Below are 25628 nucleotides of genomic sequence, written 5' to 3' on the forward strand. Positions count from 1 at the left end.
TCTAAATATGGCTATCCCAGTGACCCAATGTGATAAAAACTTTCTCAAATGAGAGATAAAAATGTCATTATAATACAGTCTTCTCATGTTGAAAGTGTCCTCTAGTAATTTTTAACAAGGTATTTCACAAGTTTCTATCGCAAAGATTTTCCCTTGCATTTGTATGGTGAGAGCACTAATGCAATTATATGGCAAACTGAGTGTTGATTACAAAAATAAAAGGAGCCTGAAAATTCTTCCCACACTATGGTGAAAAATGTATCTCCAGATGCTCTGAATTAAGGCATTGAAGGGTAAAGCCAGCACCCACTTCCACAGCTGCTGAAGCTCCCATGCAGCTCAACTGGTGTGGTTCCATTGTGTTAGAAGGGGATAGATTTGAAGAGGCTCTTTAAAGTTTGCACAGTTCTGCACATATGGAGCCCAGCTCCGTAGGGGTTCCTATCTGGCAATATGTAGGGTGTGGGTAGAGGAGAGGCAGAGTGGGCCCAGAGGATATGCATCAATCCTCCAATCACCTTCTCACAGTGAGACTACATTAGAGGTGCAGAACAAAATTGCTTCACTTATTGAGTTGAATAGCCTATCTAGAACTATGCAGCCTGTAGGGGTGGATGCCTCTCTTCTTTCCCCTGCACAACTTCCCAGAACCTAGTCCAGCTATTCGGGCTTGTGGCTGGGTTGAAGATTTGGCCCTAAATATATAGGTCATACATTTAAAGAAACGTAACTAAAAATTATAGCTAGTCTGAACCAGTTTTGCAAAAGTCAGGTATCCACTAAAACCCTAAAGGTATATTCTAATGCTTGGCACTAGTAACAACAAAATGAGCAGACTTTGGTGTCCTTTTTGTAGTATTTCACAGTCCTTTTACTTTTTCAATGGTCTTTTAGGTATAGCTGCTCATTCCCCCTTTTGGATGTCTCTAAGGTCAATAATGAAATCAGACTCCCCACTCAAACCAAAACACTGACATATTTAACAGAGTACACATTTAAGACAGAACACTTTGGGATAATATTATCCTGTATATAAAACAGCATTATAAAGAGTGTCATGCACATGCCCAGATTTTTTGGAAGAGTTTGCATGGGTTCTGTGGTTTATTGGAGCTTCTGTTGCTGAGTATTGATATCTGTATCTCTTCCACTTCCCATTTTGATCTAAGTTGTTAAAGAGTTTGAGGTTGTTGGCTTGGACATCAAGACATGAGCCTACTTTTATAGAAGAACACTTTTTAAAACTCTGAGCCTAGGTAAATAAATACAGCAGCAGAGAAACTGTCTCTTCTACCTCTAGCATGAAGAATCTGGATCTGAGTTTGAAATAAATGACAATTTCAACATCTCAGAAATAGTTCATAAAAAGTTGAACACTATATTTTATTCCTTACCCAGAACAGAGAGCAAGCTGGAAATTAAGGTCTGTAAACTAATGGGTTTGAAAAGTAGAGTGTGGGCTTAAAACTTCTCTCCACAATAATTTATTTACTGTTGCAGCTGAGAAACAAGAAATATCTAGAACAGAGTGGTAAATAGAGAATAAGGTCAGAGTTCAGAATCCTGAGGTTTTCAGGAATTCTAGCGTGAACTGAATCATGCTACTTTGTCTTTTTTATTAAACGGACAGCTGACTTAATTGATGCTACTTGTTGGTTGAAAAGGTTAGAAGAGTACCTCCTAGAAGCTTCCGAAACTATTTACCCTACATCTTGATCCATGTTCTGTTATGAATGAAATCATCATGCATCTTCAATTGTCTCACCTGCCTTTAGCCTCCAGTTAAGGCAGTTTGGTTTTCCAGAAAAAGAAATACAAAAGGAAGTCCCCAACAACATTTTAACTCTCTAAAACATCCTTAAAGTTCTTCTATAACATATGTTTAATAGTATAGAATACAAGACTGGTATGCTGTGATAAAAAGCTTTAGGAGCACACATTCAGGCTGCACCGTTCATTCCTGATTAATGTGTTTATTCCAAATTCATGCTGATTAAACCTCTATACTATACTCAGGAATGTATGCAAGGTGTTTGCAACAAACCAGTACTGTGTACATTAAAAACTGTACAGCAGAAAATGAATGAGAAGAAGAGCTAGAGGGGTGGTATTTACACATCAATAATATTTACAAAGCCAGCGAATTCATAGGCAGGAATAGAAGCCATGAAAGGGCTCAGTGGGCAAGGGCATTGCAGATCCACACCTTGGAAGTGTATTTCAACACACCCACACTTCTCTTACAAAGATCGTGGATTACTCTAGTTTTATTCAAGAGATGTAGATTTTAACACAAATTATATTAAAGGACGCATTGTCAGCCTGAGAAAATGGGACTTTAAAAGCTGCATCAAAGGGATTGCAATGGAAAAGCATTTACTATGATTGTGTAACTGCAATTAATATTAAGCATGCATTTTTTACCAATACAGAAAAAACAACAACATTTTTTTGAGCTGGCCAGGAATTTTCTGTCAATCATTTTTTCTCTGGGGAAAAATCAAAAAAAGAAATATTTCATTCAGGATTGGTGTGACCCAAATTGAAATATTTCAGTTTGTTGAACTGAACCAAAATGTTTTACTTCAAGTCAGTTCAACATTAAAGTGTATTTCTCTGTTGTGCACATCACTTCCTGGGAGTTGTAGTTCAGGCCCCCATTCTCTCCTATGGGCTGGGCTTCCTGGCTGGACTACATTTCCCCTGATGCACTGGGACTCCCTTCTGACCAAGGCACACAGTGCATCATGAGTAAGGCTAAGATTTTGTCACGGATATTTTTAGTAAAAGTCATGGACAGGCCATGGGCAAAAAAGAAAAATTCACGGAGGCCGTGACCTGGCCGTGACTTTTACTAAAAATATCTGTGACAAAATGGGGCTCTGCGGGTCCCCACACCACCTGAAGTGGGGCAGTTGTACAGGGGCTCGGAGTTGCCTGCACCAGCTGGGGGCTGTGGGATACCCTTGCTGCCTGCAGCTCCGGGGGCCCCCATGCTTGCCGCTGGTTCCCACAGCTCCCATGGGCCGGGAATGGTGAACTGCGGCTACTAGGAGCTTCGGGGGCGGGGGTGTGCCTGCAGACAGTCAATGTAAACAAAATGTCTCGCGGCCCGCCAGCAGATTACCCTGATGGGCCACGTGCCAAAGCTTGCCAACCCCTGATCTATATAGAACTCCTTCATGTTTTATAAGAATCTGGTTCCCTAACAATAGGTCATGCTTGTAGAAGTATGTATTTGAGTGTCAGCTGTGCTAAAAATCTTGTACTAATATATTTAAAAATTAATATTTAGTAATCCCCATTTTTAAAAAGTTTCATTTTCACAATTTCTCTTAACAGATCCAAACTCTGTGCCATACAGACCTGACACTACCACAGTTTGGGCCTAAGAAGCTGTAGACCTACACACTAAGCAGTTGGCTTTGGACCCATCTCTAACTGCATCTCATTTGCCTTCCAATAATTTCTGTGGTGTTTCCAATATAAGTGAGAAAATTAGACAGATATAGTGAGATACTCACTTTTTGCCCTTTTACTCCACTGCAGTCACATTTTCCACAGCCAGAACAAGCCTGTAAATTAAAGAAAAAGGAATTAAAGTCTTGCATTTGGTGACAATTGCAATACATAACGAATAGTTGACTAAGAGGTGTGGATGTCATACATATTAAAAATACAGCTGCCCAAAACACAACACAAAACACTGAGCAATTAACTCCAGTGACACAGCAGTATTAGGTTAGTATTTACGTTTCCTTTCATTTTCTCCATGTTATTTTGCTTAAGATAGTAGATAAAAGTCCACTTTTGTGCGAACCAATTGTTTCAGCTTTTACCAAAAAACTATTTGTCAGCTTTGAATCTTTATTTCTTGGCATGCCATTTAAAAGTGGCTGACTTCTAACAGGATGTATGCTCACTGCGCATCTGGTAAAATGAAGGTCTCATTTTAGAACTACATAAGGACGCTCAGACTTACCACTGTCTGTGTTCAGAACATTCAAAAGTTTAATAGTTTTAAAGAAAAAGGACAGTCTAGTTTTAGAGCCTGATCTGTAATCTATGATCTTGTTAATAAATGGTTGGCATTCTCTGTAAATGTGTCCCCTTAGTTTGAAGATGAAGGGATTGTGTAACTAAGTTTTTTTAATAGTTAATTTTCTACTACTAACAGGGGAAATGGCACATTTACAAAACGTTTAAAAAGGCAGAGCATTTTTGTGCCTGTACAGTAAACTACTGTCCTTTAGACTTACTAATATTAGTTCCCTGAAAAATATAACAGTGTTATTAACAGTATTGTGATAATGATAAGACAATATTTTCTCATCACCATAGTAAGTTGTTATCTCCAGATGAACTTGTTTATATATTTTATGAAGTTAAATCTGAACAATAGCCTCCAAGACAGTAAGCTGTTCTTAATTTCACATACTGGAAATGGAAACAACTGCCAATGTTTATTGGCATAGCAGTGACTAACTCCACAGATTCCAAGCCTGTTTCTTATATTTACTACTTTTATGCTGTTTTCATTGTCCCTTGTTTTTTTATAGCCTCTCCACCATTTAACTCAATCTCTAAAATATGAAGTAGTTTCAATTTATTAATAGCATGTTGAGTGCATTGATGGCATTAATATAAAGCAAAACATTAGTAAAAATATGTATCAACCTTAAAATATTGTAAAGATAAACTTTAAAGCAAAGAAATGTAACACTTTGACAGGCTATACAAGCCCTTCAGAGCTTGATATGAAAACTCTTTAGGACAGAACAATTGTGCTGGGTTTTCTACACTGGACAAACCACTACCATCTTTACCAAAAGTTCAGGGAATGCTGAGAAGCAGCCAGTGAATGCTCCCATAGAAGCTCCAGGCTTCAAAGTGTATTCTGACAAATTCTAGCTAAGGCTTACGAGTTCCTGAGAGGGGAAACCCTGGAGAGCTGGCAGGTGGGAATTCCTTCTCATTATATCTCAGCTGCGGAAAGAAAGCGGAGCAGCATTATTGACTTAGCTAGTCAGGACATTACATGAAACAAACCTTATAAAATACACTGTGAAAAAGTGTCATCTCCCCATCCCCAGCAGAGGGAAATAAGGATGTGCTTTGAGATCACAGATGCTTGAGTAGAAGAATTTCATATAGATAGTTTCTACTAAATCTTTCGTTTGTTTACATGAGCCATGAGCTGGAGAATATGGTTTGGGAGATACTTTTCTCTGAGTCAGTGGTAACTAAATGCCTACAATTTCTAGGAAATAATCATTAAGGGCCAAACCCTCTTCACAATGCAAGGTCAAACTAGCATGGTGGTGTCTAAGGGAAGGGGTAAACCGGATATGCTGTTGCACTCTGGCTGCTAGTTAAAGGATTATGGCTGCATTGTGTCACCAAAGCAATTGAATGCAGGCAGAGCATGCCAATGAGTCTTTTCCCCTTTGCCCTTGCTGGTTGTGAAGCAGCAGAGGAATGGTTCTGTGGCTGTAATAGCCCCTGAAGTTGCTATGTCTTTGGCGCATGGGAGGGGTGATCACTGAATGTATGTTATTGCAGAAACACTGACCCACCCGGATCCTAAGCTGAAGAAACATGGAGCTGTTCTCAGGGGCAGTTATGGACGGCACATCTCCTGCCTGCGTTCCCAGAATACTGCCCAACTCCCTCACGCCAAACCTACCCTGATTCCACTCTCTTCCAAGTTCTCAGCATTGATGAGGAACTAAAACTAAAGCATGTAATCCATCAGTGGGGCCAAACAGACATTGCTATTCATCAAAGTTAAATAGTACAGCAATATTTTCCCTGGGTAAATATGTCCATTTAAAAATTAAACAGATTAAGATTCACTTACTCACATGGAACACTTAGTGGTAATTTCAATTTACTTGCCAGTTTTTGTAATGCTGAAGTTTTTTGCTGTATTTTTTAACCCATTGAGTTTGTTCTTTTCTCTGACAACCTTCTTCCCCTCTCCCCTCCGCCCCCTGCCGTATTCAAGCAAAACTCAAAGTGTTTCTCTTAATAATGATATTTCAGCATTCCACTACTGTATTATATTAGAAATGAAGACAAGAAAAACACTGAGTTCAATGAAAGTAAAACATATACTGCAGGGAGAAAACTGGGTTCAGTGACTTTAACAGCTCATGCTCGGCAGGGAATTGGTTTAATCAAAGAGAAAAGTGCTTCCTGAAGCACCAACATTACTGGCCAAAGCACCTGATCTCTCTTCCCCCTCTCCACACTCCCACTCCACCCGGCAAAAAAAACCCACTAGCTCTCCCATTTCAAGTACTGACCTTACTTGACCCCGTTTAGTTTGTCAGAACTGCTGAGATCTCTGTGGAGGATGCATGGCTACAAGTCATACTTCCTTATCCAGCATCATTTAGAATGTTATCAGTAAGATCAACATATCCCATAGACTGAAAAGCATGTTTTAATAGCACCTGGTTATGTGATTAAAGTTAAAGTGCATCTGATTCATTATAAACATCTGTTTTCAAGTTAATCTTTAAATGTTGCTATGGTCTAATATTTTACATGCCCAGGTTTAGAAAATAATTATTACTTCTTTTTTTTTAAAAAAAGGGGGGGTTATTTTTAAAATCAGAATGGCTAAAAGAAAAGATTTATGGTTTGAGATACGTTTTTGTGTGTTCCTGAAAGTAAACCACCTTTCCTGTTAAACTGTTATTTAACTGATTTTTAAAGATTTTTAAAAAATTAAAAATATTTAACACAGAAATACAGTTAGCGGAACTGGAGAACTGTGAACAGTAAGTATTTCTCATTAAAAGTTTCTTAAGGACTTACAGTAGGCACAATTACTGGGCATTCGCAGATCAGCCTATAAAAAGCTTCCAGAGGCAAATTTTATCTTTCTGAAATATACAGTATAATATAGTTCAATTATTTCAGCAGATCTCTGCGTTCTGTAAGGACAGCAAGGTTTCTGCTAGTTTTGGTCCTTTGATTTGCACAGTTCTGTGTTTGGCCCTGCCGGGGGTAAAGGGGGAGAGCCTTCTATACGCTTCTAGCAAACAAGGATTGCATTTAATTCAGACCTCTGCTTACATATATAGGATGGGGGTCTCAAACTTCATTGCACCACAACCTCCTCCTGATAACAAAAATTACTACATGACCCCAGGAGAGAGAACCGAAGCCTGAGTCCACCTGAGTCCCACTGCCCCGGGCAGGGTAGCCAAACCCTGAGCCCCACCACCCTGGGCAAGGGGCCAAAGCCAAAGCCCAAGGGCTTCAGCTCCAGGCAGGGGGCCTGTAATCTGAGCCCCGCCACCCAGGGCTTCAGCCCTGGGATGTGGGGCTCAGGCTTCAGCTTCAGCCCTGGGCTCCAACAAGTCTAACACCATTAAAAGAAGGTTGCAATCCACTTTGGGGTCCCAACCCACGGTTTGAGAATTCCTGATATAGGTCTATAATAAAATGTTCTGTTGCCTGCAGTATGCTGTATTCTGGGCCAAAGTGTAGCACTTCACCAGAAATTCAGTGAGGTATTGTAATTCAGGGAGGCACAGTTCCTCCCTGAGCAGACTAGCGTGAACTGGACTGTGTAAGCTTATGCAGCCTGCAAGCTGGCTGTGCTGGTAGCAGGTCTTATGATATTTGGGACTGTGAGGGGGTCTTCTCCCCCACACAAGGTAGAACAAGTTAAGTTAGATTAATTAACTTGATAGGCTGCACCTGAGGGAGAGACAGGGCTTGAGAGACTGATTGATGAGGTAACTCGCTGAGAAGGATCACACTGGATAGAATAAAGCCAGAAAGTCAGAAGTTAAAAGCGGCTGTAGGGGAAGTAGTCTGCAGTCATTCCCTGGGAGATGTGTCACTGGACTGGAACCATGAGTAGAGGGTGGGCATGGGGGGATCCCCTACCTGACACTGGGGAAGTGGCACAGACCGGGCAATGGAGCTGAAGGCTGCCTGGGTCAGTCAGCTGATAGGATTCTGCTAAGGGAGGACTATAGTGACCTGGCTGGTGACAGGGTGTGTGAACAAGCACCAGAAGATGGTGTCGGACATAGAAGGAGCTAATCCCCAGAGCAGCCAGAAGGAGGTGCCCTAGTGGTGAGGGGACCCAGGCACTTTGAAAGACTGAGAATTCTGAAAAAGTTTTGTTTTTATCCAACCTTAACTTGAGGAACCCTGGCAAAGATGGCCACCACCTACCATGTTAGTGGCATTGAAGCCAGGGTGTTCTCAGGGAAAATGGGAGGGATAGGTTGGGGATGGGGTATGTGGAGGTGCAGAGATGGGACTGTTGGGGCAGGAGGGAGGAAATTGAATATGGAAACTCCTGAGGAGCCTGAAAATATAGTGAGCAGTATATCAACTGAGGGGACTAAAGGGGAATGTGGCAAGCAGAAAGAGACTGAATGGTACAGAAGGGAAGGAATAGGATGTGGCAGAGAGGCAGAATGTACCCTACACGCAGAAGCTGATTAACATTTCCTGTGGCCCTGGGCCAAAGCAAGTGGAGGGCCCCACCCCAGTCATTCCGATTGCAGCACCACCCCCATTCCACCCCTTCCACCTGCGGCCCTGCTCACAGCCCCACCCATTTTTGCCCCTTTCCCAGAGCCTACCTCTATTCAACCCAGGGTTCCCCCCCTCGAATCCACAACTTATTTTGCTCCTTTCTCCCCCTGCACTGCAGTCCCAAGACCAGAGAGCTCTGTCCCCACACCACGGCCCCGAGGCCGCGGCAGAGAGTGAGAGCTCCTCCAGTCCCAGGGCAGCAGCAGGAGTCCAGGTGTTGGGGTTTCCCCTGTAACCCCCCACACTTCTGTGAGGGACCGGGGTTAAGGCACTGGGGCTTCTCCTGCTCCACCTGCCTGGTGCTTTTACCAGAGAGTGGGGTTGGGTGCAGGGGCTTCCCCTGTCGCCCCGGGGCTTCTGTCTGGGTCGGGGGGAGTGCTGGAGGCTTCCCTTGCTGCCCAGCAGCTTCTGCCTGGGACAGGTGGAGGGTGCTGGGGCCTTCCCCTGCTGCCCCATAGCTTCTGCCAGTGACGGGTCAGGGGCCACTGGGGGATGGGGGGGATTCCCCTGCTCTGCCTACTCAGTACTGTTCTGGGGAGCTGTGTCAGAGCACGGGGGCCAGAGTCCCCCAGTTGGCCAGGGCCCCTGGGCATGGGCCCCGTTGGCAATCTGCCACTGCCTACAGGCCTTACCTATGCAGGCAATAGTGTGTAGGGTACAAGTAGCTACCATCTGCAGTGAAAAGCAGGTTGCACCCACACTGCTGCGTGACCCTACACATGGCAGTGCAAGACTCAGGCGGGGGAGGCACAGGGGAAAGGCTCTGACAGCTCCTTGTTGCCTCTGCCCTGCCAGAGCCTCTTCCTGGTGGCGGAGCCTTTCCGTGTAGCAAGGAAAGGGTCTGGAAGCAGGGAGGCAGCGGGACTGTAGACGCAGGAGGCTGCTTGGGCACGTAGAGCACTGTGTAGGGTACATAGCCACAAGGTTCAGGTGTGTCTTTACTTGCCTAAGCGGTGCCTCACTATCTATGCTGCTATTTATAACCATGCTGGGGGGCATGCAGTGTATGTACAATACGCCTGCTGTAAGTGTAGACATAGCTGGAGGCTGAGGGAAAATGGGGGAGGGAGGAATGTGGAGGGCAGGTGGGAGACAAGAGACTCTGGGGAGGTGTTGCAGGATAATGTGAGTGGAGAGCTGCCTCTCCTGTTGACTGAGGGAACAGCAGCTCTTCACTGCTGTAAGTGGAAGTGGAAGAGCCTGCAAGCAGTGAATTGAGAAGCCTCCATTTCTGTGTATGTTTTTAAGGCTGAATTTTGAAAGTGAAATGGTCACATCTCATGTGGGCAACTTCACTCCACAGGAAATCTTTAAGCCAACCTCATGACCCATGACGGGGGCGGAGGAGGGGGAGGTGTGTGTCTTGGTTTTTGAATGTTTGGGGTGGACAATACTGACAGGCATGTGAGGGGACAAAGTTCCATCTCAACTCCTACCCCTCCTCTTCGAAGTGATGTGCACTCCTGGGACTGCAGTGAGGTGCAGTCAATGCTTTCCTATGCCAGGACTAACTGTGAATGGTGCTTGTGCAGGAAGCCCAAGTTGGGGGTTGGAAGTATCTATTGGGTTTCCGAGAAACAGGGCGGGCAAAGCCCGCCCCATGCTAACGGATGCCCCTCCCAGCCTAAGGGGAGGTTCCACAGGGCCTCAGAAACCCACTAATTGCGGGGGACAACTAATAAAAGAACAGGGACAGGAGTGCGGTCAAAGGGTCATAAGAAGGGAGCCTGACGGGGACACCGAGCAGAGAACCTCGGACAGCGCCCACTGCTCCTGAAAGGCGTCAAGGGAGCCAGCGGACGCCGCCCAGAGGAACTCCACCCGGAGACGTGAACGGACTAAGGATCGGAAACAGGCCCCACAGTCGTAGGAAGGAAGGCTCCTTGCTGGTCTTTGCTGTTTTCCCATGTAAGAGTCAGCCACAATCTGGTGCTCAGGCTTGGCCAAACACAACACAGGCCATCATAAATTGTATGAAGATTCATCAGTCTTCATATGAAATTGCAGCTTCTACCCAGCTTAGCGCATCTAGAAATGTTATATAATATTTGATACTACTTGTTTCATCTTATTCCTGACTGTTACACACTAGTCACAAAATACTTATAAACCCAGAAACAGAAGTTTACTATAACAATATATATATTGCATCATTTTGGATAAGTATTTCCATTGTGTTGCAGTCTGTGACTGTTCTGCAATGAACCATATTTGCAAATCATCTAAGTAATCCACCAATTTATACTGAGAATTTATTAAAAATATTATCCTCCATTCTATTTCACAGATGAAAATGCTATGTACAGATGTATAATGCATGGATGAATGCAATCCATATATTAGGCAATTAACACAATGTCCTTAAAGTATCATAATTCCACATGACCTCCTCGACCGAATCTCTCATTTTACTGAAAGATGTACAAAAAACTTAACTCCACCAGAGAGGTCCTTTGGGGCCATCTGCCTGTCCCAAGTCAGGGTAAAGGAGGAGGGCAACTCCACCCTGTAAAAATCAGCTTGCTACAGAAACGCCAACAAAAGAGTTAACAGAGACTTTTAGCCTGGAAAAGAAGGGTCTTCAACTCGAAGATGCATGGCGCTGGGTGGTGGATCACCCTTCTTACAACCAGGAGGATTACCATCGGCACATGGAATGTGAGGACCATGAGGTTGCAGCAGAGATGAGGAGCAACAACCTGACCCTACTAGGCATTAGCGAGACAAGATGGCATTAATAGCTGCCTCAGAAGGATTCTCCAGATCCGCTGGCAAGACACCATCAGTAACATCCACCTCTTGGAGAGGACCCATCAACTCCCAGCAGAGGAAGAAATTAGAAGGAGAAGGTGGGGCTGGATAGGACATACACTACGCAAGCAGCCAACCAACATCACCAGACAGGCACTGCAGTGGAACCCCCAAGGCAAGCGGAAAAGAGTTCAGGTTGATAGCAAAAATGGGCTATACCTGGAACCAGCTAGGCGAATGGCCCAGGATAGAAGACTATGGAGATCTGGGCATGAATGAATGAATGATGTACAAAAACTTAGCAACATCATTCCCTATCATAGACGCAGCTGAGAAGGCTCAAAATAGTTGGTGCAGCACATGTCTCCAATAAATTGTGCTCCAAAAACTAGCTCCCGATACATCTGTTTCAGATCCTCAACTACAAAGAACTTGTACACTTTGCTTAATCTTCCCATTTAAATCCACTTTCCTGGCACTTTGGGGGGGATCAGCCGTAGCAAACGCAATTTGGTTCTGCTCATAAGCGTTTTTTGAGAACGAGTATATTATAGTCAGATTAAAAAACAGCTTAACGTAGAGACTATTGCCAGCCCCTAAAATGCACAATTTGTATAAATTTCCACAGGTAGATACAAAGATGGAATCAGTACCTAGACAATCACCTATACTACAGAAGTAAACAATTTCAAGAGTAATCATTACAGGTAGTATTTATAATACTGATTCTTCCAGTAGAGGTTGTGTGTCAACATCAGCCAGCCTGCTTGCTGGCTAGTTGGTTCAGGGCCACATTGTGCTAGGTGCTGTACAAACACATAGTGAAAGACAGTCCCTGGCCCAAACAGCTTGCAATCTAATTTAATACAAAACACAAAAAGGAACTGGGATGAGGTTAGCAGTGGTAGGAACATGTAGTTATATAGATTAGCTATGTGCACAACTTGCTGGTTGCACGTCATTCAAATCATATTGCTTCTAGTTTACTGATAGCACTAATATTTTATCTTAAATCTGTGTAAATAAAGAGCAGAAATGGAGAAAAGTTAATTCCATTTTTAAATTGTTTTTTCTTGCGTAGTCAGGTGGTGGTGGGAGAACTAAACCAAACTTTTATAACAAAGCATAAAAACAGGTGACACTTGCCCTTGTTTCATTACACACTTGACATTTTGGCCTGCTAAGATTCACAAACCTTTCAGTGAATATAGGCAGAGCTTTGAGCAATTATCCCAACCACCACTACTTGTATTACAGTAGCTCCTGGAAGCCTCAACCTGGTCAGGACCCCATTGTACTAGGTGCTGTACAAAGATATGGTGGAATTTTAAAAAGTATTTAGCATTGGTTTAACTCTGTTCTCATTGAAGTCAGTGAAAATCCCATCCATAGTAAATCACACTTCCTACTCCAATTTAAATATGAGATATAAGTGGGTGAAGTAAATAGGCATGCAGGAAAGTGGGTGACAGTCGGATAACAGTAAAGATAGCATATTTTTGCATATATGAGCTGTGTGCACTATTCATAGTGGTGTAATAATTCTAACAGTAATCAGAAAAATCTCAGCTCACCACCTACCCATTATCAAATTACAGTTTTCCATGAACATTAGACTTAGGCGTTGAATCGTGGTTTGGGGAGAGAAGTACATGCAACTCGATGGGTCCTTCCCTCTTTTTTTTTAATCTTGAAACTGGGCAAAACTTGGCATTAGGTTTGATGGTTTATTAGAAACTTAAACTCAGAAGAAAACTATGGCATCACAAATTCTCAGACTAAAGCAAAGAATTTCATGAACTCCTGTGAACCAGAGCCTCCTAGTTTCACACTGCTCTAGCTATCAGTAACGCTGATTAGGGATTATTTTATGTGAATTTTATTCGGACAGTATTCCGTTAAACTGGCAAAGGCAAGAGGATTTAGAGTCAAGGCTATTTACAGCAGACACTGTAGCTTGAAATCATGCACAGTTGTGAGATCTCTGGTGTACCAAGGATTATTTGTTAGAGAAAGGGCAGTTTTATGTTTCATTTCCAGGCTTTTTGTGTGTATGAGTCTGCCCTGTGGGGGAAGGAGGACAAGATCAGATGTATTTTAATATAACACAGCATTCAGTTCTACCCACACTTACAAAGGTAGAACTCCCATCTAAGTGACAACAGAATCAGGTCCATAATTGTCTGTGTTTCACATCCCACCAAATAGGGAAATATGGAGGTGCTGCCAATGAAGCATACTTATCTTCTGAATTCCTTTCACATTCCCTGCTCTATTTAAAAATGTCAAAATAGCTCCCTGGCAGTATTACTAGTCTGGTCTTTACCTTGTAGATATAACTCTATTGAAATTAACTGAACTGTTCTCTCATACACCATATATGATGGCAAAATAACGGTGGAGGAGATTACTGGGATACTTGAATTAAATCCTATAATTGAGTTTTTTTCTAAACTGATTTGATTTCCCATTATCTTTTTATGAAGTTGTTAAACCTTGTACTTCAGAGTCTTAACCATAAAGAGCAACACGAAAAGGAATAACAGCTTGATATTATGGAAAAATCCAAAGTTCAATATTTCTAGGATTATTTGTATTTACTTTAGATTTTGGGAACTGTTAACCATACTGGCACAAGATAGTCATCATTTTTCAGATGAACATGCAAGCAGAGAAGCTTCATTTCTATATCCCAACACAGTGCATGTGCAAAGAGGAATCTTTAATTTAGAGAGACAGGAAATCAGCTATTGGAGATGATCAAGGTGGACCACACTTTTGAGTCCCCAACTTGTCTAGACTAGGATAAAAAGGTGTATTTTTAAAACGTGTATTTAACAAGTTTTAAACAATTTTAAAATACTAATGTAGACAAGGCAACTTTTATTTTATCATGTTAGCTGGTTGAGATGAACTCTAGAACAGTGTTTTTCAAACTGTGGGTCGCGACCCAGTATTGGGTCGCGGCATGTCAGGCACTGGGTCGCCTTGCTCTGGTCAGCACCACCAACCGGGATGTTAAAAGTCCCGTCAGCGGTGCTGCCCAGCTAAGGCAGGCTAGTGCCTATCTTTTCTGAGACCGCACTGTGCCCCGGAAGTGGCCAGCAGTGGGTTCGGCTTCTAGGCGGGGGGCCACAGGGCTCTACACGCTGCCCCCACGCCGACCACCAGCTCCGTACTCCCATTGACCAGAAGAGTCGTGCGCTTCTGCATAGGAGCCAGACCTGCTGCTGACTGCTTCCAGGGCGCAGCTTGGTCCATGGTGCCAGGACAGGCGGGAAGCCTGCCGTTGCACCCCTGTTGCGCCGCTGACCGGGAGAACCAGAGGTAAGTCAGCGCCCCAATCACCTGCCCCAGCTCTGAGTCCCCCCCCAAACCTGGAACCCCTTCCTGCACCCCAAACCCCCCATTCCTGGCCCCACTCAAGAGCCTGCACCCAGAGCCCAGAACCCCTCCCACACCCCAACCCCCTACCCCAGCCCAGAGCCCTCTCCCAAACCCCTCATCCCCAGCTTTGTTGGGTCGTGGGCATCAACAATTTTCTTCAGCTGGGTTCCCAGAAAAAAAAGTTTGAAAACCACTGCTCTAGAAGCAGGGGTGGCTCTAGGAATCCCGCCACCCCAAGCAGGGTGGCGCGCCACAGGGCGCGCTCTGGCAGTCGCCGGTCCCGCGGCTTCAGGGGACCTCTTGCAGACATGCCTGCGGAGGTTCTGCTGGTCCCGCGGCTCCGGTGGAGCATCCGCTGGCACGCCTGTGGGAGGTCCACCCGAGCCGCGGGACCAGCGAACCCTCCGCAGTCATGTCTGCAGGAGGTCCACTGGTCCCGCGGCTCCAGTGGACCTCCCGCAGGCATGACTGCGGAAGGTCCGCCGGAGCCAGCTGCCGCCCTGCCGGCAAAATGCCGCCCCAAGCGTGCGCTTGGCGCGCTGGGGTCTGGAGCCGGCCCTGTCTAGAAGGAATGACTTGCCCTTCCTACATCAGGGCTTTCAAACATGTTTGTTAAAATGTGTTTGCTAACACTTTTAAAAATTACACCTTTTATCCTAGGCTAGGCTAGGCTCAAGTGAACTCTAAAGATTAAGGTTTTTTTATTTATTAATTGCACTTGCCAGTTAGAATTGAATTGTGAAACTCATATCAGATGCTTCTCCTTCTGGGTGGAGTTGATCCATGGAACAGAAGGGATTTTTAGAAGGCCATTTTACATACACAAATGCAGCAGCGATAGACTAGCTGTGTATGAGTAGGATGGGAGTGGATCTGCACATCTCTTATTGTCAAGAAAATGGGAGGCTTGGAAGGGGACCATGTGATCCACAACTACTCATATTGTCCCTGATAGTCTGTGCGAGGTTGAGGAACAACAGTGGCTGTTATTCCAGGTGAAGGGGTGAAATAGCAGTGGCTGTGTCCTACTCAGATACTGAGAGTGGGAACTCCATCCCCCTTTCAACCCTACTTAGTGCCCCATACAAAACCCATTTACTTGGGCTTTTTGCAGCACAGGTAAATTTCAACTTCAGTGCTCAGAATGGTTGAGGAGTGAGGATTTATGCCCTACCTTCGCTTCTCAGTACTGCCAATTGAAGAAAGGCTGGAGGTAGATTTAAAAAAAAAAAAGTTTGAGCACGGTTCTCGCTTCTTAAAATTATAGATTTGAGAAGTCTATAGAGGCAATAAATAACTGTGAGGGAATGGAACTTTTTGTTTTCTATTTTCACAAGCATATTGACCCTGTCTCCTGTACTTGCTCCTCCACTCCATAAAATAACTTGGCAACTCACTTTTATTTATCTCCTTGCCTGTTTTCCCTGCTAACTGTGGGTGGATGTTAATTACTGCTGTCTGGGGAACTGCTTTGACCTGGGGACTGGTTATGGGTAATAGAGCTTTTACCTCTAGGTCACTGTTTTAAATTCTGCTCTAGTCAGCAATAACTGAACGTTGCTGTTTCAACCTCGCACCTTTGCTAACCTGGCCAAGTTTGCATCAGTGCAAAGAGGAAAGATATAGAATACAATGGGAAATACAAAACAAACAAACAATGATTAAATCTGATTCCTCCTGTTCAAAGCTTATGGTTGTCTCAGCTCAGTCCTTCACAGGTCCAGTGTTCACGTAACTTTAAAGAGAAAATAAAACTCACCCAAACCACTATTGCGATTGACAATAGATGGCAATCTCAGAAGAGAAATTAAGGACTGAATGGAAAAGGAGAATTAACAACCCTTTCCCTCTTCAGATTCTCTTTCTGGATCACAACTGCAGGTACACTTGTGGGACAGCTTCCATTGCCATTGTCAGTAGAATTACGGAAATCATCACTCTGTTAATATAGGTTTGTTCTCAAGAATACATTTTCCAGTGTTGCGTCTAGCCTAGCTGCAAACATTCCAATAGACGGGGCTTCCCATAATGTCCTTGTACTGTGGACAAACAAGGCACCTCAGTTTCCAGTTTTGTCAATTCAGTACCTCCCCACGTATTAATATAAGAAACATCTAGGCCAGGGTTTCTCAAACTGGGGTCACCGCTTCTGTAGGGAAAGCCCCTGGGGGACCAGGCCGGTGTGTTTACCTGCCCCATCCGCAGGTCCGGCCGATCGTGGCGCGCGCTGAGGGACTTACTGGCCGCCGCTTCCAGTAACTCCCATTGGACCGGAGCAGTGATCCGTGTTGAGATGAGTTCCTGTCTGCATCCTGTAAAACTTGCCCATACCGGTATTGCCCTGGCCTCTTCTTTTGTCATTCAGTGTTGTACGCATTCTAAACCAATATGCATTTCCTCACCTTTTGGGGGCGAAGCCAGACTTTAAGGCACCTGCTCCCCTACATGGTGTTAACTTCGCTTGTGCCAATCAGAAACGAACACAAACAGGTTTTGGGCCCCGTCCCCTATGACACTTCTATGATGTCATAGTGGGTACTTTATGGCCTGCCTGCCATGTGCAGGCAGGGAGAGGAGAAAGAAAAACGAATCCTGTGTATACCCGTGTATCCTGTGTATACCCGTAACCGAGCCTGATCACCTCAAAGCCTCTCTCTCAGCTCACGTGTTTCAAACAGAGCTTCTACGTTTGCCGGTCGTTATGCGTTGGTTTGTATTTGTAAGTATCAGTTATTACTAAATGCTGCATCTTTGTTTATAAATATTGTTAGTAGATATTTTAGTCATTGTGTGTTTTAAGTTTCATTAACTCTATTAGCTAATCATACACTGCTCCCTTACCCCTTGTAATTATCCCCAATAAAACTTTTAAATTGATTAAGTTTAGTGTGTGTGTGTGTCTGCAGTTTGCATAGTGATCCACACTCTCCTTGCATCCCTTACCAATATAGTCTGTTGTCACGTGCAGCCTGGTAAATAACAGGCCTGCATTTTCTTTCGCCCCTGCAAGTCCGTGGCTATCTACAATCCGCAGCCAGTGGGAGCTGCGATCGGCTGGACCTGCGGACGGGGCAGGTAAACACACCGGCCCGGCCCGCCAGGGGCTTTCCCTACAGAAGCGGCAACCCCTGTTTGAGAAACCCTGATCTAGGCACTGTATCAAAGTCTGATCCAAACTTCAAATAAAGGCAATATTTAAAATATCTGTCCAGTTTTTAGAAACCAAATAGGTTACAGCTATGAAAATTATATGGAATGTAATAGGAAATTATAAAATAGGTTTAACTATTCTGTCAGATTTAATGGAGAATTAAATTAGTGTTACAGAATTCTACAGGATGTTTCCACAAAACTATAGACAGCATAGAACTCTTCCATCAAAGATATTTTTTATTATTTATTTTGCCATAAGGGTGAAGAAAATATCTTTTATCCAAGGCTTAGTAAGATAGAACACTGTATTCTGTAAACTGTGTAATAACTGATAAATCAAAATATTTACTGAATTTCAGAATGTCAGAGATTTCATTCCTGGTCCTCAAGCACAATTCTAAGCAGTTAATTGATTACTAAATGCTATCAAGATCTCTCTGACATCACTATTAAAATATTTTTGCTTTTAAGAAATTAAAATGACTATCACTGCCTATATAAAATATTATTCTTTGTTTGCTAGTGTAAAATAATTGTGGTTGCCAATTGCCTATTTATCCAGTTGTTTTTAATCTCCTTTCCTTTTTAAGAACTCCAATTTAGTTTACATTTTCAAAGGAGAAGTAAAAAATCCCAAGTATGGTTTGGATACTGAGGCATTCCAGCAAGAGTAGTCAACAGTCAGAGCACGGGCTATCTCTGGACTACCAGACACTTTTGAAAGGACCCTGAAATCTTCTTATTTACTTTATCATTTTTTAAATTATTTTCTCTGGAGTCTGGACCTTGACTACACCTTGACCAAGAAATTTGGACTTTAACAAAAAATAATTGCCTATCCCGGCATTACAGCAACAATTTCTGATCAACTATTCAGAATCAGTGTCTTCTCTTGGACTTTCTTAGATTTTTCTTACATTTACTTCAAAGTATTTTCTCAAATGCCTTTGAAAAGACACATATCCCTTTGTAATGTAAGGAAACTGTTAAATCAGATTTAATCATTGTTTGTTTGTTTTGTATTTCCCATTGTATTCTATATCTTTCCTCTTTGCACTGATGCAAACTTGGCCAGGTTAGCAAAGGTGCGAGGTTGAGACCTTAATCCAAGACTTGTAGTTCTCCTCTTTCTAGCCTAAACAAACCATTTTCAGTACACAGACAGTTCTACTGACTGACTCTGTAATAGTCTTGCTGCCACCCACAATGTGTTTCAGTTTCTTGGAAAGTCCAAAGCAACCTGTTCTTTTCCTGTGACATGAAGCAGAATATTCTGCCATCTCTGTATGCTTCTATGTATTAATAGCAACTATGAACATGCAGTAGCGGGAGAAATAATGTTAGACTCCAGTTTTTTATGAAAAAGATTAATCAAAATCCTTGAAACTTATACTTTGAGTCTGAGGCTATTTCCAGGCCCTACTGCACACAGTATCTATACAGGGATTCATGTGCACAACACCCATGATAATCAGTGTGAATATCTTAAATCCTCCTTTTCATTAGTAGATGATAGACACCTTAGAAGCTAAGAGTGGCTTCTGGCTTTTGTTACTTAACCTGAAGCATGCTGCCCCTGAGTCCCGTGGCACCTTATAGACTAACAGAAGTACTGGAGCATAAGCTTTCGTGGGTGAATACCCACTTCGTCAGATGCATGAAGTGGGTATTCACCCATGAAAGCTTATGTTCCAATATTTCTGTTTGTCTATAAGGTGCCACAGGACTCTTTGTCTCTTTTTATAGATCCAGACTAACACGGCTACCCCTCTGATACTTGACACCATGCTGACCCTGGTTTTCAGGTGTATCAAGGACACACAACTTCATTTGAAATCCATGGAAGCTGTGGGTGTTCTGTGCTATGGAAAAAACAGACCCAAGGTGTCTCAAGTGGAGCACCCAAAATTTGAGGCATCCGAAATTAGTGGCTATTTCTGAACACTTCTGCATAATTCTGTAGGACTGTGTCTCAACCAGACAAAATCTCCCCTAGCATCCAAAAAGCATCCCACTTCCTACTGTGTGGGTTTTTTTTATCGCAATGGTTTACAGTTCCTGAACACATAGCTACTGTTCTAAGTGTTAAGTATTCAGTTGTTTTGTACCATAATCCCACCCACAAAGAAAAGTAACAAAGATCTTTTTATATTCTGTCTTGGTGGCTCAAGGCTCTGCACAGCACTCAGGCAACTTCTGTGGCTGCTGGATCTTCAAGCATTATTGACAACTCAAGCTTGGATAGTGCTTTCTATTCCACAAATATATTTCCACCCCTGGAGTGTGGTCTCCATTCTGCCCCGCCCAATCACTATATTCAACCTACATCCTTATACATGGGGCAGGAGCAAGGGTTTCCCTTACTTGGCTGACCAATATTAGTAAACAGGGAGGGAATAAATTTAAAATGGTACATGGGATCCCAAGGTGAGCTCTAAAATAGAGGGTTTCCTCTTGGCTATCAGTCACAGAGGCTAAATATGCTGGTTGGCAAGATAATTCTCCTGGCTGACCACTGTAAAGTTATGTGAAGACCCATCCTGTGGCAAACAAGGAGGGAGTAAACCTAATGGAAACCTGTGCTCAGGGCTGGATTTAGGGGCAGGCTAATGGGCTTATGGGGGCGCTGGGCTCAGGGTGCTGTTTTTTTGTTACTGACAGAAGGGAAAATAGAATGTTTGAAGTAAAATGTTTGTTATTCCGTATGTGGATTCATTTTTCACTAACCTCCTAGAATGTCCTGGATCTTTGTAGAATCTCATGGAATCTTCCAGACTTTCTGAGAACTACATTTTCCTCAAACCTCCTAGAATGTATACCCTCATGGGTATATAAGGAGTGGTGTGTTGCCATCAGTCAGTGAGATATAAAAATGAACTGAAGTGAAGTGAGAGCCCAGCTGTAATATTGTGAACCTTGTTTCATTGTGTTATTGTGGAAGTGTACCTGTGTTTTAAGACTTGAAGAGTGTAAGTCGTGACTAATAAAGGACATATTTAATGAGATACCAGACACTGAGACACCAGAAATATCCCATCGAACCCATAGCTATGCAACAATATAAACGTTTCTATAAGCTTAGAGGAAACAAATTTTTTATTTGATTCTATATGGCATGAATAAATAAAGATTTACAGATCCTAGCATGCAGATTTATGGTCTTATATGACAGGGATAAATCATGCATGCAAATTGTGCATCAAAGTCATGAAGTGAGCTACAAATGCAAATAAAAATAAGTATCAGAAGGGTAGCTCTGTTAGTCTGTATGCACAAAAACAATGAGGAGTCCGGTGGCACCTTAAAGACTAACAGATTTATTTGGGCATAAGCTTTCTAGTTGTTATTTTTAAATAAAAATAAGGTATTCAAAAGTGTAACAAATAGAGGAGGGGGTGCCAAAGACGCTCCTTGTCTGGGACGCCATTTGGTCCTGGACCAAGATATGGCAGAAGCTAACCACAATGTAGGAATGCAGTTAAATATAGGAAAGGACTGTTGTGCTTAAAATCATGTCAGGATAGACAATCCCTAACTGAGAAAGCTAATGCATTCTTGAGACTGCAGCAATGCTCATGGATCCCCAGAATGAAGCCCAGCCACATGGAGCGCATTTTGTGTCTCCTGATTTGACCTTAAATACCAAAATCTACAACCCTTACTCAAAAGATACTCTCACTGACCTCAATAGGAGTTTTGCCTGTACATGGACTATAGGATTTGCCCCTAAAAGCTTTTATAAAGAGAAAGAGCTACTCCCCTGGGGAAATCCAGCGGAGTGCTATAGCCCACTTGGTACTCTTGGGAAAGGAGGAAAGGGGATGTTGGGGTCATGTGCCCCCAAAGTATCTGGTGATCTTTAAGCAGTAAGAATGTTCCCATCACCATAATAATCTGGAAAAATAAATACAAAATTAATGGTTGTATTAAACTTGTCCTTAAAGGATCATACTGTGCCATACTCCTTGATTCTGCAGCTATGTAAAAGGGTCCACTCACCACAAGTGTACCTCCCTGTGGCTGTGTCTGAGAATTAGCTCTTGCCCTGTCACCCACCCTCTTCTGTCAGTTGCTCAGGAGGTGTGTGTGGTCCTTCTCTCCATGACTCAGGGTGTTCCCGCTTTGTGACTCAGCCCTCCGGCCAAGTCACTATGTAGTATCCCCCTTTCAGAATAACAAAGGCCCACTGGACAAGCTGTCTGACGCTGTTTCAGCCAATCTTGTGTTCCAGGTCTCCAGAGTCTGTGTCACTTTCCCAGTGGCTGGTAGGGGAATCCAGCCTTGCCCTCTACTCCAGGTTCCAGCTCAGGGATCTGATCACTAGCAACATAAGTTCCCTCTAAGCTGCGCGGCTGCGCAGCAGGCTATCAACGACCGTGCAGGCACACAGTGCGGAAAGGCGCCTCTCCCCGGCCCTGGGCTGTTGCAGCAAGAGAGGGCTGTGGGGAGTCCGCTCTCCCTGCCATAGCCCCGGGGCAGCCTGCACCCCAAGCCCCTCATCCTCAGCCCAATCCCAGAGCCCACATCCTCAGCTGGAGCCCTCACCCCCTTGCAATCCAACCCTCTGCCTCAGACCTGAGCTCCCTCCCACACTCCAAACCCCTCGGCCCCACCCCCGCAACACATCACTTCCCTATTGGTGCACATAACAAAATTCATTCCACACATGGATGTAAAAAATTAGAGGGAACATTGCTAGCAACCCAGGTCTGCTCAGTCTCAGACCCTGTTATTGTTTTCCTGGGCTCCTTCCTGACCCACCTCTCTGTCTCTGGAGATTCCTCTGCTCCCTATGGCCACTTCATCCTTCTCGGCCTCTTGCCAGACTCCCTGGTCCAGAGCACAAACCCACAGCTTACTCTCCCCTGGATCTCCTCCATGTCACTGGCCAACTCTCTTTCCCTCTACGCAGTAACTACATACCTCCTCCCCGTAGCCTCTTCCTCATTCCCTTCTGGATGCCACATCTAAGATTAATTGGCCCCTTCGGGCCACATTAACCCTCTCACAGCTTGTGTGGCATGGACACCCCATCCCAACCTGCCTTTAAAAGAAAAATGAATTTATTTCTATTTTCTATTCTTATCTCTGTTCTTCTCTCTCTATTTGTCAGAAGATTACCTTCTTCAACTTTCATCTCCTTACTAAGAGGAGGCTCATGTAAAATGGTGGGATTTATATTGTGCTCTGAAAACACTGCATGGTTTAAAACAGAGGGTATATAATTTGTTGCAGGATTGAACCCTAAAATAGCAAAATGTTAGTCCATAAGGGATCTTAAAGATTAGGACCTGACCTTTGGTAATATATCCAGTGTTAAGCAGGGTGCCTCCGAAATGTTCAGATCATCATGCAGCAGTTACAGTATACTAATCTGAACATGAAGAAAAATGAAACACAGTCATTCACTTTCTCAGGCAAGAGGAATAGGCATCATCTCTTGGCTAAGTTACGAGTTGAGTTTGAAACACTGTGAGAAAGAAAAATTCCAGATGCATTGCTGACTGGCATGTGGACAAAAGCCTATGGGGCTTTTGTAATCCCCCCCACCCCCGTTTTGCAGGTACTAGAGATATGCATGTAATAAACCCTTTGTGTGACACCCCTCCACTGCTCCCCCAACCAACCAATTCACATTTTGTTCTAGGTTTATAACCTAGTTTTGCATATGCAAATCAGACACAGTTAAATTTAGGCAATGATGCTTCTAGTGCGGTCTGTTTGCTACTAAAGACATTTGAAGTGCAGGTGTTTGCAATCAGTAGTCTGAAACAATGATTTTAATGTTCCGTTGTGTTATTTTATTATAGATTTGTATAGTAGCAGTGATAGTATTTCACAGGGTCAACCTGTTTGAGGGTACTTTGAGCTATGCATAAGGAAAGTAGACTTATAAAATAAAAATCAGTCGTTTAGTAGATTTTGGCTGGCTGTGAAGTAATCTAAACGCACTGCTTCCCTTTTAAGTCCAATGTTTGACAAAGATGTTGAAAAGTTGTGGTTGCTACTAGAGTTGATGGAATGCCTTGCACTTCCTGGTCAGAATGTATTAACTGTTGATTAACAGTTTTAGAGAATTTTGTTTAGTTTACTGGGCAGCCAAGGTACGTAGCTGAAATGCCTGGTATTACAGAAGAAATAGCCTTGCCTCCTGCATGGTGCAAAGAAGCATTAACAATTCTTTCATCTGTTTTGAAGCACAGTTGTTACTGTTTCTATGTGCATTTTTAATTAAATCATCAATTTTTTTAAAGAGAGCTTCTGATTTATTGTAGAAGGAAAATAGGACTATGAACAAGATACTGTATTGTCTTTCTTAATGAAGAAATCTTTTAAACAGTTTTATTGATTTCTGTATCTGAAAATCACTTGCAAAAACAAATAGACTGTTAGTCTTTTTATAAAAGCTTTTAGGGGCAAATCCTATAGTCCATGTACAGGCAAAACTCCTATTGAGGTCAGTGAGAGTATCTTTTGAGTAAGGGTTGTAGATTTTGGTATTTAAGGTCAAATCAGGAGACACAAAATGCGCTCCATGTGGCTGGGCTTCATTCTGGGGATCCATGAGCATTGCTGCAGTCTCAAGAATGCATTAGCTTTCTCAGTTAGGGATTGTCTATCCTGACATGATTTTAAGCACAACAGTCCTTTCCTATATTTAACTGCATTCCTACATTGTGGTTAGCTTCTGCCATATCTGACAGAGATAAGAAACCATGGAAGGAAAAAAATAAAATTATGACCTGGAAACAACGCAAGTTAACACACTGGGGGGAGGGGGAAAGGGAAGCTATCCAAATACAATTCAATGGATGTGAGAAACATACAAGGCAGTACTGTTGAACAAGGCAAAGTAGTAACAACTGACTGCAAATCTGATATGTTTCCAATGTGATATGGCAGTAAAAAAGGCTAGTGTTGTTTGAGGCTGCATATGCAGATACATCACAGAGCAAGGATGTAATAGGCCCTCTCTGTATAGCTAGGTGCAATCCCACTTAGACTATGTCTACACTGTGAGCTTGGGATGTAATTCCCCATGCAAAGTAAAAACCTGTCTGAAATGAGTGAGTATATACTTGGCACAGCTCAGCTGTGCCTCTGCTCCCCATGTTACATTATGCTGCTATTTATACTCATGCTAGCTCAATATGGGCTAGTGCAAGTATGTGTCCATGAGCAGGGGAATCGCACCCATAGCTGGTAGCACAGACAAAGCCTTAGTGTAGTATGTTCACTTCTAGGCACCTAATTACTAGATATATTTGAAACACTGGAGGGAATTTAGAGAAGAGCAATGAAAATCAGTAGAGACTGGAGTGATTTCCCCTACCTCCCCTGTTAACCCTTACATAGGAATTTTCACACCGGTTTGCAGCTCTTCCTATATATAATATGCTCTCTGTTCCAAATAAACAGTTTGGACTGAAATGGGATTGATAAAGGCTAAATGAGTGATATACTGAAAATAAGCACAGTTTTAATGAGTCATTTGTGTGAATTTGCACCAAAGCTAATGACTTTTAAGCAACATATTGCCTCTTACTTTGTTCAGTACAATTATGGTAGGGCTTCTAGTTAATTAGAACTCTTCGAAATAATTCATTTTTTGATCGCTACCCACATTATTTATCCAGCTGGCTCAGACACAAAAAGGCTGGTCTTGTCTGTCTATGCTGTATCTTTATGGGAATAGCCAAAATTAAAAACATCCACATTTTGAAAAGCCAGATTAATAATAATTTAGAGGTTTGAGCATAACTAGG

At 43.1% G+C, this 25628-nt stretch overlaps 1 protein-coding gene across 1 annotated transcript in view; it reads right to left on the reverse strand.

The window, feature by feature from the left end:
• Positions 1 to 17078, reverse strand: part of COL4A1 (collagen type IV alpha 1 chain) — a 146345-nt gene extending 129267 nt beyond the window's left edge. The window contains exons 1-2 of the mRNA XM_039517805.1: positions 16900 to 17078; positions 3525 to 3575 (exon numbers count right to left, since the gene is read on the reverse strand). Of these exons, the coding sequence (XP_039373739.1) occupies positions 3525 to 3575; positions 16900 to 17070 (222 nt within the window). The 5' untranslated portion in view covers positions 17071 to 17078. The remainder of the gene's footprint in view (positions 1 to 3524; positions 3576 to 16899) is intronic.
• Positions 17079 to 25628: the final 8550 nt, after the last annotated feature.

Source organism: Mauremys reevesii, linkage group 1, assembly GCF_016161935.1.
Source record: "Mauremys reevesii isolate NIE-2019 linkage group 1, ASM1616193v1, whole genome shotgun sequence".
Classification (NCBI taxonomy): domain Eukaryota; kingdom Metazoa; phylum Chordata; order Testudines; family Geoemydidae; genus Mauremys; species Mauremys reevesii.